Here is a 15,713-nt window from a genome sequence, read left to right on the forward strand (position 1 = left end):
CTATAGGCTCCTTTTTAACTCCAACACTAGGATCTGACCCTTTCTGGTATGAAAAAAGTAACTGATACAGGCACAGACTGAATTATTTCATAATGTTACCCCTGACTAGAGTATTTGCATTTTTAAAGATGTGGTTTTCTAACATCAGAATTTCAGACACAAGAAAAGAAGGACTTCTTTTTGTCTCTTAAAATTTGACATTGATATAGTGGTTCATATAAATAAAACTGGCAATAATATTTTATAAAGTATATATGTGGACCTTGATGTACTTTTCAAGCAAAATTTAAATATATTTTGATTTTTCATTAAAACATATCTAAAACAAAGTAGAATTAAATGAATAATAAATGCTTCTCAGTAGTCTTCTCAAAGATAATCTTCTTCCAGAAAGTTTAGTTTCAATATATGGATACTACATCTTGTTCCATGATTAATATAATTTCTGTCCTTATAGCAATACAGTTTTAATGAATTCTTTCATTTTCAAAGTGAGAAATAGTTTTTACCCTGCCTTCTGCTACATTAGAAAAATAGTCCATATGAACTCTCTTCTAATACTAGAACGAAAGACTATTATATGTATGTATAATGTATGAAATTATATAAATATATTTATAAATATATTTGATTTAAAGTGATTTTTTTTATTCTCAAACTTAATTATTTATACCTTATAGTTAGAACAGTTGTATTGGGTTATTTTTAATCAGGTAGCAGAAGAAAAGGCTTGGAAATAATCTGCTAGTGCAGAGCAAAACAGACGGTCTTAATCTGTTTTATCTTGAAGACACATCTGACAAGATTCTGTTGATACTACAGGAAAGAATAAAAAAAAAAACAAAACAGGAATTCCATTTTGAACAACCAAAAACCAAATCCTATGATGTAGAACAATTTGTTAAATGAAGGGGAACATTATATAGTAAATACAAAAATGGTGATTTTACAGTTCTATTTGTTTGCTTTATTTATTAAATGTATTTCTGAAGAGCATCAGCAAAGTGAACTTATATTAGTTTGAATAAAATAGTCAAATCCATTTCAAATATATTTTTAGAATGCTAAAGTTTTCTTTCTGTATTTTTTACAGGTTTAGCAGTGTTTTTCTTTTTACTTCTTATTTTGCAACAATGATAGAGTCATAGAAATTGACCAAAAAAAAAAAAAAAGTGTACAGCAACTTCCCACATATATTTTACCCAGCCTCCCCCAATGTTAACTACTTGCATAACTATAGTGCAATATCAAAACCAGAAAGTGACATTTGGAAAATCCACAGGGCTCATGTGTGTGTGCACCATGCATTTATATGCGTTGAGTGTAACTCTTTGCAATTTATCATATATCTAACTTCATGTAACTATCACCATTATCACTACAAGGCTCACTCCTGATGTTCCTGCACAGCCACATGAGACCTGTGGATTTTCCAAATGTCAATTTCCTGGTTTTGATGTTGTCCTATAATTATGCCACCTAGTCTGTGGCATTTGTTATAGCAGACTCAGCAAATAAATATAGTATAAAAGAATGGTTTTATCTGTATAAATTATTCTCATCTATATGTGTTCACATAAAACAATACTTTTTGCTGTAAGACAATCCTTTCTGTAACAACATAACTTATGAATGCTTCTCAAAGGGAGTTTTTAAATCTCAAGTTTTCCTGGTATCATGCTTTGTGAAAAATTACATAATGAGGGGATTAAAGAGAATACATTCTTATAAAAAGCATAGGAGTCTTCATGCCTGACTATATTGCAGTAAAAAATCTATAGTCTTAAAAGGAGCCATTTAGCTGAAAGCAACTGGAGTTTTATTTTTTTTAAGATAGCTTATTTTTTACACAAAACTGCACCTAAACAATGGCATTTAGATACATTAATGGATATATTTGTTGTTCCTTTTAAGAGTGAATTATGGTTAGGCATGTTGGCTGCACTGTTTTTATAATATAGGTATGAACTGTAATTAGTATAAATCCTTACTATTTGCATATTTGACATGGAAAAGAGAGGGCTGCATAAGTAGGGCAGCTGAATTTCAGTTCATTTAGTAACCTTTTTTATGTTTGATGTTTGTTGATAAGTCATATAAACTTACTTATTAAGATATATCAGCATATGATTATATGAAAAACATAATGCATAGCCATTAAAGAGAAGGACTGTATCTAATTGACAATACTAACAAGAAGTAATATCAAAAATATCTTTCTGCACCTTGGGAAACAGTAAGATCCGTAAATCACCCCTATAATGTAGAGAGTGTGCAACTGCACCCCAGTGAATACAGGTCCACCAGGAATATTAAGCGTCAAAATGGAATTATAGATCTGTTTTGAGAGAACAGCAGTAGAACTTACCATCTTGATCCGTGGTCACTGTAATAGCTGTGAATGGCTTGGGAGAAAAACTCAACTCAGAAACTCCATTCATGGCTTCTATTTCAAAGGTGTAATTCACGTGAGACACAAAGTCAAGTACTATCACGGAATTGTTGATCAGGCCAGTATGTCTTGGGATGAAGCGGAGTCCTCCACCACAGTCCTCACACTGGCTGGTGTCTAAGCCACATTTCTTACAGATTACACTGTATGTGAGGTCTTTTCTCCCTCCTGTGTCACTTGGTGGGCTCCATTCCAAAATAAGGGCCGTTTCATTGATGTTAAAAACCACATTCCTAGGAGCTGAAGGTGGCCCTAGAGAAAGCAATTAAAAAACAAATGTACATGTATAGGACAATGAATTATAGTGCTCACTTGAAAATGTCATCAATAAACATGTGCTGGTCTTTTATATTAGTTTGAGCTCGCTCTTCTGATGGAAGCCATAAAGAAAAATGGTTAAAAATACCTGCATAAGTTTAGTAAGGGTGGAGTCTTAGGGTGAAGATGGTCTATATATTAACTTTTGGCATATGAATTTCAGTATTTAACATCAAAAGCCACAGATCACCAAAAGATACAGTAATTATACTTCTTAAATTTGTTGACTAAAAAATATAATAACCCAACATTATTTTAAATTACATGATGGCTTTGTATAATTACATCTTAATAATTGCATCATCATTTAAAAACTTTGAAAAAATAATAACATACATATATAAAATATGCTGTGTTCAGTATTTCAGTCTTCAAACTATGCTTGATGTATAACTAAAACTCTCATTTGTTTGAAAATCTAAGAATCTTTTTCTCACAGGCTGAGAATAAATGGCCATGAATTTAGGGTGGACACACAGTTTGGAAGGAAGGGAATAGGAACAGAAACTGGAGGCAGCATAAATACTTTTTTAGGTCCTGTCAATTTCATGGGACAAAAGTATTATTTGGAAGGGCTGTGTGAGTGTGCTCAATTGTATCCAACTCTTTGCCAACCTCTGGACTCTAGCCCGCCAAGCACATCTGTCCATGGAATTGCCCAGGCAAGAATATTGGAGTGAGTTGCCATTTCCTTCTCCAGGGGATCTTCCTGATCCAGAAACGGACCCCACGTCTCTTGTGTCTCCTACATTGGCAGGTGGATTTGGAAGCGATCAAAGGGGATATAGGTAAGATATGGTACCTAGATTTTATTTATATTAACTTTACTAAGCATAAGTAAATGCATCCTTGAAAGCTTATAAAGAGACTCCCAAGATCCTCTTATTCGTCATCAAGAGTCTGCATAAACCATATTGGTCATGGGTGGTGGATGAACATCTGCTCTCGTTTCTCATTATTTTTCCATATGATCACACTCCACAGAGTACTTAATGTCTTTAACTATTCGTGTTTTTTTTTCTCTCTTAAAATTGTGTCAATAATCTTGTATATTCATCTGAGTCCTTCAAACCTCAGTTTCATATCATTCACTGAACAATTATTAACTGAAGGTCTACTACGTGCCAGACAGTGCACTGTGAACTTGCTATATTGTGAAATGCCACAGAATCCTTCTGTAAGAGACTGTGCCTATGACAGATACTTTGAAAAATAATTCATTGCATAAATGACTCATTAAATAATACTGCTATATTTTAAAAGGGTAGTCTTAAGAAATTCAAACAGTTCTTTAAAATTCAGCAATTTGCTTAGAAGGCGAAAAAGAATTCTCTGTAACATTCTCTGCATAGAAATAAATTCAAGTTTTCACATAGGCTTCTTTTGGATTTCAAGACATGGTCATTCACTCATTAAATAAGTTTTCCGTGACTACCATGTGTGCCAGATATTCTGCTAGATCTTGGGTTTACAGCATAAATCTGATAAATGTTATTTCTGCTTTCTTGCTATTGACATTTTAGCTGAATGGCTAGATAAACACAAACACACACGAAAAAAAACAGAAAAATAAAATTCAAATTATAATAAGTGCAATCACAGAAATCAAAAGGAATGGAGCTAAAAAAAAAGTATCAAGGGGCCAACCTGAGAAACCTTCTGAGAAGGTTTCATGCAGGTTGTGTGGAAGATGTAGAGAGGGGTAGGAAGGATTTTAGAGATAGACCATGCACGGTTCTTCAGTCAAAAAAGAGTATGAAATAGTCATGGAAGTGACAGAAGATCACTGTAGCTAGAATGCAGAAGGAGTAAACAAGAAGTGAGTTTTAAGCAACAGGAAGGGGTCGGATAATGCAACATTTGATATGCTCACTGGAATGAATCTGTATATGTACATATATATATATATATATATATTTTTCATTTAAAAGGAAGAAGCTGACAGATTCTATGTACAGAAGTGATGTGTTTCAAAAACAGCAATCCGGCTGCAGTGTGGGGAGTGGTCTTAAAGAGTACAGAGAACTCAGTAACAAGATCTGTTACACAGTGTTAGAGAAGCATAACATCACTCCTAAATCCATATGATTGGGTGTCGGGTTTGAGATATTAAGAAATGCTATGCTTCCCTTTTTCATCTTGTTGGATCCTATTATCAGCAACCTGATGGGTATGGCTCAGACACCTATATGTACAACACCTAAAATCAGCCCTAGAAATGGGACTGTTAGTTTTTCCAAAAGGCTTCTGTATACCTTGCTTTATGCCATTTCATGTTCTGGAGAGTTATAGACATGTCTGCTTTCAGAAAGGCAAATATTGAAGGGATTATAAACTAGAGCACAGGGATAAGCATAATTTTTTTTCCTCCAACCTAGACTCATGCCTAGGAGATAAAGATTCATTATCATAATAGTGTCTTCCTACTGGATGACATATTCATATTGTTGCTCTTTTCTCTTATTTATAATGGAAAACATGAATTATTATTCACTTACATTTCCAAGATCAGGAAAAATGTTATCAATTATGTTATGGGTGTCTGCAAATATATGACTGTCCGCCTAGAGATACTTAAATTAAAAAGGCAGACACCCTTCTTACTCAAGGGCCCTCATACCAATTTGCATGACGATTAAATAGCTTTTTAATTGCCGTTAAATTATGCCAGCTAAACTGTGATTTCATGCAAATATTAAGCTGTAATGACATACAGTGAATCATTTACTAAGATTTAGAACTTAGAACAAAGAGAGACAATTAATTCTAATCCTCAGATTTCACTAAATTATGTGTCACTGGGCTTTTATGAATGTGGCCTGATTGCTTTGTTATCATTTATAAATTATGCAAAGATTATGTGACACTTTGGGAGAAAAAAAACTTGGCAGCAATAACTCTTTTGGAGACATCTGTATTGAAAACTCTCAGGGATTTCCTTCTGTTGATCTTTTTCTTCAAAGGAAACAAGTAATTCACACAGGAAGAAAGCAATCTCCACACTGCACTCTCAAGACCAATCTCATAAGGAAAGGACAACTATCCTAATTTCCAACTAGCTGTTTTTCAATGCAATAAACTTGAATAAAAACAACAATTTCATTTCTATTAGTTTATTTTAAAAACACAGTTTCAATCTTCCTTTGGCTTCACTTGGGATTTCCCCTTTACACAGTTAAGTAACCGTGCTCTAACAGTAAACGTGTGCGAAGCGGTGGCAGTGCTGTCCAGCCCCTTCCCGGAAAAGCATCTGGCCTTACAACCCCATCTTCCTCTCAGAGTAGCAGAGGCCAAGTGGGCTACAATTTTTTTATTTTTCATTTTCCTTTTTTCTTTATGTAAAATTTTTTAAACAGAACTATATTTCTCAATATACATCCCATTATAATATCTCTAGTCCCTTGAGATAAAACCCAAAAAATGAGCTCAGTGCTCAAATTACGATTCCTTTGGTAGATTGATGCTGACACAAAAGAAACACACTTTCCTTCCCTTTGTTGAATCCAATATTTCCCAAACATTTATTTATAAAATATTATTTTCTAAGAAGCATCTGAAGGAAAACTAGCATTCTGCTAGTTTTCATAGCTTTTTCATATTAATTGAAGAGTGATTATTAATTCACCCATTAACTCTATAGCTAATTGTGGTTTATAGAAACATTTTTAACCTTAAGAACAATGAAAATTTGATTCAAGTAACTGAGGATATCAAATCATGAAAGGCTATTGCCTATTAAACTGTATTTTTTTAAGTTACTACCTGACAATAATTTAAATGTGTCTGCTACTACCAAGATGCAATAATATGGTTTCCTAATAAAAAACATAGTCACATCTGAGTTTATGGATAAGAGAAAATAGTTCTGTGTTTACCTATGTCAGAAAACATTAAAGATATAGCGAATCATCTAGAGATGTTTTGGTAAATGCTTTTGCAAAGGAGTAAATTATATGAATAAATGAAAAAGTATGTGTCCAGACTTTCATAATGTACTAAAAATATCAGTTGTCAGATCTGCATATAGACATAATTTAAAACTCTAAAGTCATTTCATTTTTTTCCACTATCACTATGAATTTTAACTTTATAGTTATATTATTAACTTTATAGTAATATTATTCCTATATAATCTTTGAAAAAGGTACTTAGTAGAGCCCTGTTAACAAAATTTTGTATTTGTATTCATACCTAAATTACTATGTGCTCTATCCATAAGACTTGTTCATAAAATGTTTGTATATTTGGAAATAGACAATGAAACTGGGACTTCAACCTCACCACAGGGAAAGAATTAAATCAATTTATTTAGAGAAAGAAATGAGGTGCAGGAAAGTTTTGTAATTATGTCAAGGTCATCAAATTCATCAGTGGTAGGATGATAATCTAAGTCTTTTTGATGTTTAAGTTTTTTTTTTTTTTTACCTCTATTGCAATGTATTCATCCTATAAACAGAAAAAATACCTGCATTTCATTGGGTTTTGCTGAGAGAGTACTGTCAAATATAAATTTTCAAAACACAGAAATTAGAGAGCAATTTATTGCCTTCCTACAACAAATTTCTTTTAACAATGTTCCTTACAGCATTTAAAAATAATTTATTTATAGAAGAGCAACTGAAACTTAAATCTTCAAGATAAATATTGCTCAAAATAAGAAACATGTGCACTTAAAATCCTTTGAATTCTACATATTCTTATTTTCTCCAATATTATTGCGCTTACTTCAGTAACTAAATTGATGTCTAAAATTAAGACTTGTTATCACTTATGTTTTCACAATATTACAAATGAGGACTTAAGATAACTCTTTAGTAGATTTTCCCTGAATTTTAAAACTCAGTTAAAGGAAACAAAAATAATTTAAAAAGAACTCCAATAGTCTAAATACCATTCACTTCCAGAATAGAATCTAAAGCTCTCAACCTCGTCTACATTTGTCTTTATAACTAGGCCCATCCCTCAGCCTCTTTCTTCTTTTAGTCACATCTAAATGCTTTTGGACAAATTGTTTCTTCATCTTTTTTGCTCTGTGGAAAATGCCTACTCATCTTTCATATTCTGACTTAGGTGTTAGTCCCTTTGTGACACCTTCCTCCTGTCCTTGGGCAGAACTGAATACTTTCATACAAGGTAGGCATGATTTAAAAAAAAAAATAGCATTTTTTAGTACTTTGTTGCAAGGAGTATACTTAATATTTCATGATTTATTTCATTCAATTATCACAACAAACAACCTGAAAGGCAGTTATTAACATCCCAATTATGTAGAAAAGGTGACTGCTGCTGCTGTTGCTGCTGCTGCTGAGTCACTTCAGTCGTGTCTGACTCTGTGCGACCCCACAGACGGCAGCCCACCAGGCTCCCCCATCCCTGGGATTCTCCAGGCAAGAACACTGGAGTGGGTTGCCATTTCCTTCTCCAGTGCATGAAAGTGAAAAGTGAAAGGGAAGTCACTCAGTCTTGTCTGACTCTTAGCGACCCCATGGACTGCAGCCCACCAGGCTCCTCTGTCCATGGGATTTTCCAGGCAAGAGCACTGGAGTGGGGTGCCATTGCCTTCTCCAAGAAAAGGTGACTAATACTTACCAAATGTACATATTGCACTGAAATATGTATATTCATGTATATTTCTATTCTAGTCTAGTCTGATACGAAGGTGACATATTCTTTAACTAAGGGCATGAATAGAATGCACGGTTTTGTGCAACCCTAAAAGAATTATCTTTTACACAGTACAAATTTTGAAAAATATCGGGAGAGCGGTGTGTTCAAGGCTATAATCTTTGCAAGAATCAGGTGTGGATAATTCAATATAGAAGTATGTTACTTTAAAATCACTTAAGTAGTAGAAAGGACTGTCTATATTATGAAAATATTAAATATAAAATAATATCAATATTTATTAACTAATAACTCAGCAAAATGGACAGCCACCAATATCTCTATTCATTGGGAAGGAATAAAAAGCTTCTTTTTATTGTTTAGAGATATTCAAAACTTGAAAAGTAAGCATTTGTGGCTCTAGATTTCTATTCTATAGAGCGTGGACATAATTTTACCTTGGAAAAGTTTCAGAAAATTGTTGTCAACTATTTTCATCAATGCAGAAAAAAAAATTTGATATAAACCCATACAATAACTAGTTCTAACAATTACCAAAATATGCAATAGTTGTGCAGGGAAAGAGTTAAAGGGCAAGATCCACAAATTAAATCATGACGAACCTGAGTTTGAGTGTTTTGAGTAAAAAATCATCCTGTTTCCCTCAATATCATGAAGGAAAATATCTTGCATACCTATATACAGCCTTTTCTGTGTTTGAGTCAGGTATTTTCAATTAAATACTCATTAAAATACAAAAAAAAAGAGAAACATGATGGGTCTAACCAATGTCATATTATGGGAGGGAAAAGCTAAATAATAAATAAATAGATTAAAGCAAATTAATAAGCCTTTCTCAAAAATCATGACATTGCAGGCGTAATTATGAGTGTTCCACTTCCAATTATGGATGATTTGTGGTCACTGGTCTGTTGTGTACAAGTAAATGATATTAAATGGGACAGTCCTCTCTGAGTTCCAATTGATGCCAAGAATAGACCTGTTCTGGAAGATCTGGCAGCAAGTGGTAACTCAATTCTCCAGCATCAGCAAAGTAACCACTTAATATCTCTTCCTATGAAGGAACCTCTCCCAGGTAATCTGGTAAAATAATTTTGCCTGAAATAAAAACTAAAATATTTATGTTTAGGAAACTTCATAAAGCTCAAGCAATATCTTATATCAGTGATCTGTACTAGGGGAACAGATTCATTACATATAGGTGTCTATTCTGGAATATAAGGATCATTTTAATTTTAAAAATATACCATTACAAAACACAAAGTAAATATTTAACTATTTTTTAATAATGAGAACAAATCTAGAATATAGTACAGCCTCCTAGAGGTAATAAATACATCTTTGCAATGTCCCCTTTCTGGCTTTTGGAAAATCATGGCTGCAACAATTGTGTTGGCAATCAGCCACCTAAGCAATCAGTTGTGGCTTTTGTTTTTCAACAGTGAGATGGAAAAGCAAGGTACTAGAGTGTTTTTTCCATACAAAAGAACCTTAGGAGAAAAAGAGAGGGAGGGAGAGGGAGAAGGAGGAGGAAGAGAGAGAGAAAAAAAACTCACAGAGATTGGATAAAAAAGAAAAGACATCAAACAGAGCAGGGCTATCTGGAGCATAGAGGACCTGAGAAGGGCAGCTGAAATGTGGAAGAACATCTTTCCTGCTGCATCGAAACACAATATTGGTTCTACTCAAAATAAGGTTGAGAAAATAATGACTTTCTTAAGTGGCCAATTATCCCAGAAACAAAGCAGCCATGTTTTATAATGTTAATCTTAGAGCAAAAATAAATTCAATTTTTATACTTTCACTCCAATCATTGCCAGTGTATATAAAATATAATGATAAAAAGACATGACATTTCCAAGAAAAGTGAAATCCTTAATGATGTACATGAGAAGTACCTGTTTATATGACTTACATTTTACATTTTGAACATCTTTAAGTAGGCAGCACAAATGTTTGTTGAATATGTTACTCTTGTAGCACCTGTTCAGTAATTAAAATAAAATCTTCCTATTGATTTAAACACATGAGAAACATCAAAGTGAAAATGCTATGACTGTGGAATTACATTTGTCTATGCATCCATATTGGAGAAGGCAATGGCACCCCACTTTAGTACTCTTGCCTGGCAAATCCCATGGGCGGAGAAGCCTGGTAGGCTGTAGTCCATGGGGTCGCTAGGAGTCAGACACAACTGAGCGACTTCACTTTCACTTTTCACTTTCATGCATTGGAGAGGGAAATGGCAACCCACTCCAGTGTTCTTGCCTAGAGAATCCCAGGGACGGGGGACCCTGGTGGGCTGCCGTCTCTGGGGTCGCACAGAGTCGGACACGACTGAAGCGACTTAGCAGCAGCAGCAGCAGCATGCATCCATATATTAGATCCTCTCTTTATTTCTCTGTCTTTTCTCATTCTCTGTCCTTCTAGCTTGACAAGTACTTTCTTAGTAACTTTTAGAGTACCTTAGTGAACATTTTCTCCTTCTGTCCTAGAAAAGCCTTATAGTTAGTTATTTTGATAACAGACTTCTTGGCAAGCAGCATGGTCTCTTGTGTTTCAAACTGATCTAAGAGGCAGCCCTAATTGATCAATATGTGATATTATGGAGTGTTCTCCATGTCTCATCCTTTAAAGCATAGAACATATATTAATGAATCACCTGCAAAATTAAGTATCTATGAAGTAGATTAAGATAACAGAGAAAACATTTCAGAATTTCATTTCAAATTTATTATTCTTGATTTCTTCTATATACTTTGCAGTTCATGTAAAAGGTATGCAAAGAAAGTTTTAAAGATCAAGAATATCCAAACTTAGAAGTTATCATTGGCTATCAGAACCATTTGAGAGATACCAAACAATGGCACCCCACTCTAGTACTCTTGCCTGGAAAATCCCATGGGTGGAGGAGCCTGGTGGGCTGCAGTCCATGGGGTCGCTAAGAGTTGGACACGACTGAGCGACTTCCCTTTCACTTTTCACTTTCATGCATTGGAGAAGGAAATGGCAACCCACTCCAGTGTTCTTGCCTGGAGAATCCCAGGGATGGGGGAGCCTGGTGGGCTGCCATCTATTGGGTTGCACAGAGTTGGACACAACTAAGACTTAGCAGTAGCAGTATAGTTATAATTAGAGATGGAAAAACAGGCCAGGGCTGAACTTTGGATGCCCTTGGATTGAATCTTATAATTCTGGCAAAAAGATGCTGGGCTTTGAAAGATTTTAGGCATAGGAAAGAATAAAATAATCAAGATCTTGTTTTTATTTAAAAATAATATTTTCTAATAGTTTAGAATATTCAGAGGGATAGAAGGCCAAAGGAAGGAGACTTGCCAAAATACTATTCCATTAGCCCAAGGGAGAGTTGATGGTCTTACCAAAAAAGGAAGGACTAGGAGTTGGTATGAAGGAATGGACAGAAGAAATACTAAACAGTAAAACTGACAAACTTTGTGACTACTGAGATACATCAAGGGTAGGGACGGGGTTCTGAGTCCCATGCTTGGAAGCATGGGTAGATGAGGATAGACCATGATAAAGAAACAAGCTGAGGTGAATGAGCAAGCTGAGGTATGAAGTAATAAAAGTGACTTTCAAAGATGAGCTAAAATTATTAGTTGATTTGTTCTTCAAATATTTATTTTGTGCCCAGTACTAGCCTGGTATTATTATTAGTGCTGGAGATAAAGTAAAGGAAAAACATTCATGATCCACTTACAATCCACTATAGGTAGAATGAAAATAAACAAGGAAGTGAGTGTACAAATAAATCAGATATTTTCTAAGAATGACATAGGCATAAAAAATAAAATATATGATATAAATAAGAGTAACTGGGAGGGATTCTATTTTTGAACAGGCAATCAGAAAATACTTATCTGATTGACATTTGAGCCTGGCAATAAGAAAACCACGATAGAGGACCTAAAGAAAGAGAATTTCAAGTAGAGAAAACTTTTAGCATTAAAGATGAGAACAGGGCAGCATCATGGAAGTCCATGAGTTTAACAACCATGGAGAATATGGCACGATACAAGATTGGAGATGTAGGCAGGTATCTCTGGCACACACAGGTTGTCAGATCCCAAATTGAGATGGTGAGGTGACTTTGGACCTTAGGAGAGAAGACTGGGATATGGATAAAACTATAGGCATCATCTCTTTATAGGTGCTATTTGAAGCCATGAAATTGAGAACATGTGATAAGAACAGAAAGCTAAGAAAGGAATATGAGAAAAATTAACATTTAACAGGTGATGTTGGCAATTCCCAACATCCACTGGATCATCAAAAAAGCAAGAGAGCTCCAGAAAAACATCTACTTTTGCTTTATTGACTATGCCAAAGCCTTTGACAATGTGGATCACAATAAACTGTGGAGAATTCTGAAAGAGAAGGGAATACCAGACCACCCGTCCTGCCTCTTGAGAAATCTGTATGCAGGTCAGGAAGCAACACTTAGAACTGGACATGGAACAACAGACTTGTTCCAAATTGGGAATGGAGTTCATCAAAGCTGTATATTGTCACCCTGCTTATTTAACTTACATGCAGAGTACATCATGAGAAACACTGGGCTGGAGGGAGCACAAGCTGGAATCAAGATTGCTGGGAGAAATATCAATAACCGCAGATATGCAGATGACACCACCCTTATGGCAGACAGTGAAGAGGAACTAACGAGCCTCTTGATGAAAGTGAAAGAGGAGAGTGAGAAAGTTAGCTTAAAGCTCAACGTTCAGAAGACTAAGATCATGGCATCTGGTCCCATCACTTCATGGGAAATAGATGGGTAAACAGTGGAAACAGTGTCAGACTTTATTTTGGGGGGCTCCAAAATCACTGCAGATGGTGACTGCAGCCATGAAATTAAAAGATGTTTACTCCTTGGAAGGAAAGTTATGACCAACCTAGACAGCATATTAAAAAGCAGAGACATTACTTTGCCAACAAGGGCCCATTTAAGCAAGGCTATGGTTTTTCCAGTAGTCACGTATGGATGTGAGAGTTGCACTATAAAGAAAGCTGAGCACCGAAGAATTGATGCTTTTGAACTGTGGTGTTGGAGAAGACTCTTGAGAGTCCCTTGGAATGTGAGGAGATCCAACCAGTTCATCCTAAAGGAGATCACTCCTGGGTGTCTTTTGGAAGGACTGATATTGAAGCTGAAACTCCAATATTTTGGCCACCTTATGCGAAGATTTGACTCATTTTAAAAGATCCTGATACCATAACTGCTGGGAAAGATTGAGGGCAGGAGGAGAAGGGGATGACAGAGGCTGAGATGGTTTGATGGCATCACCGACTCAATGGACATGAGTTTGGGTAAACTCTAGGAGTTGGTGATGGACAGGGAGGCCTGGCGTGCTGCAGTTCATGGGGTTGCAAAGAGTCGGACATGACTGAGTGACTGAACTGAACTGAACAGGTGAGCAACAGAAGAGAAATCATCCATGCCAACATATATCATATGAGGTTCAGAAAATTAAGAGGGTGAAGGGGAGATTGCAGAGTCTTAGAATAAAAGAGAACAAATAGTTTCAAGAAAAAGGAAGAGACTAACAGAATTAAACATCATGAATAATAAGACAAAATGTTTCTAACACAATATGGCAAGTTAGATAATTGGTCAATGTTTCTTATACAGTTTACTTGCAGTGATTACAGTAGGCTGAAGAGCAAAATTCTGAATGCAGTAGAGTAAAAAGTAAATTAAAAGTGTGTTAAGAAGTAACTGTAGCCAATGAAAACTGCTTTTCCAAGTACTTGCTTTGGGAAAAAAATTATTGGGCTGGGAATATTTTTTAATGACAGAAGTTTGAGTATATTTATAGGTTAAGGATGGTTAGTGGAAACAAAATGGCAAAGAGGAAATTAACAATAATATCCCAACTCAATAGACTTAAGGATTAGATCATCCACTATAATCAATATTTGAGGAATTAGTTTTGATTATGAGACATCTTTGTTTTTTTTATATGTAGCCATCCAAAGCACCTAAAAATCTTTATGTGTATACCTTACCAAAGAAGAAATACTGATGGCAAATAAGTGTATGAAAAGATGTCTCACATCACATTATCAAGAAAATGCAAATCTAAACAACAATGAGGTGCCACGACATAACCATCAGAGATAGCCAAAATCCAGAACACTGAGAACAGTAAAGGCTGATGAGCAAGTGGAGCAACAGGAATACTCATTTACCATAGGGATGCAAAAGAGTAGTTTGGTGGTTTCTTACAAAATTAAAGATATACTTACCATATGATTCAGCAACTGCACTCCTAGGTATTTACTCAAAGGTGTTGAAAGTGTATGTCCATAAAAAGACCTACACATGAATGTTTATAACACTTTATCCATAACTGCTGAAACTGGGAAATAATCAGGCTGTCCTTTAGTAGGTAAATGGATAAATAAACTGTGGTATATCTAGACAATAGAATATTATTCAGCACTTAAAACAGATGTGCTATACAGCCATGAAAAACACAGAAGAATCTTAACTGTATGTTACTAAGTGAAAAAAGCCAATCTGAAATCTTCTACTGTATCATTCTAATTATATAACACACACACACACACACACACACACACACACACACTTAGAGATATAATACAAAAATAAGTGGTTGCCATAGGTTGGTGGGAGTAAAGGATGAATATGCAACCCAAAGATTTTAGGGCAGTGAAAATCCTGTGGATGATACTATAATGATTGACACATGTTATTACACATTTCTCAAAACCAAAGAATGTACAACAGTGAACCCCGGGGTAAACTATGGACTTTGGGTGATGATGATATGCTAATATAGGCACACCAAATATAACAAATGTACCATTCTGGTGAACGATATTGATACTGGGGAAAGCTATGCTTGTCTGGGTGTGGGGAGAGAGGTCTATGGGAAATCTCCATACTTCCTCTTAATTCTGTTCTTAATCTAGAATTGCTCTAAAAACGAAAATGTTTATGTAACTGTATCATATATATGTCTCAGGATAATGAAATGTAAAAAGATACCTATTTACAGGGCAGGGACAGAGATGCAGACATAGAGGATGGGCCTGTGGACACAGCTGGGGAAGGAGAGGGTGGGACAAATTAGAAGAGTAGCACTGACATATACACACTGCCAGGAGTAAACAGACAGCTAGTGCGAAGCTGCTGTAGAATACAGGATGTCCAGCCAGGTGCTCCGTGATGACCTAAGGGGTGGGATGGGAGTAGGTGAGAGGGAAGCTAGAGAGAGAGGGTGTATACACACACACACACACACACACACACACACACACACACACACACACA

At 35.3% G+C, this 15,713-nt stretch overlaps 1 protein-coding gene across 1 annotated transcript in view; it reads right to left on the reverse strand.

The window, feature by feature from the left end:
- Positions 1-769: 769 nt before the first annotated feature.
- LOC120882053 (ephrin type-A receptor 6-like) overlaps positions 770-15,713 on the reverse strand; it is a 22,935-nt gene continuing 7,991 nt past the window's right edge. The window contains exons 2-3 of the mRNA XM_040265796.1: positions 2,369-2,704; positions 770-816 (exon numbers count right to left, since the gene is read on the reverse strand). Of these exons, the coding sequence (XP_040121730.1) occupies positions 770-816; positions 2,369-2,704 (383 nt within the window). The remainder of the gene's footprint in view (positions 817-2,368; positions 2,705-15,713) is intronic.

This window comes from Oryx dammah, unplaced genomic scaffold (genome assembly GCF_014754425.2).
Source record: "Oryx dammah isolate SB20612 unplaced genomic scaffold, SCBI_Odam_1.1 HiC_scaffold_2, whole genome shotgun sequence".
In the NCBI taxonomy this organism is placed as follows: domain Eukaryota; kingdom Metazoa; phylum Chordata; class Mammalia; order Artiodactyla; family Bovidae; genus Oryx; species Oryx dammah.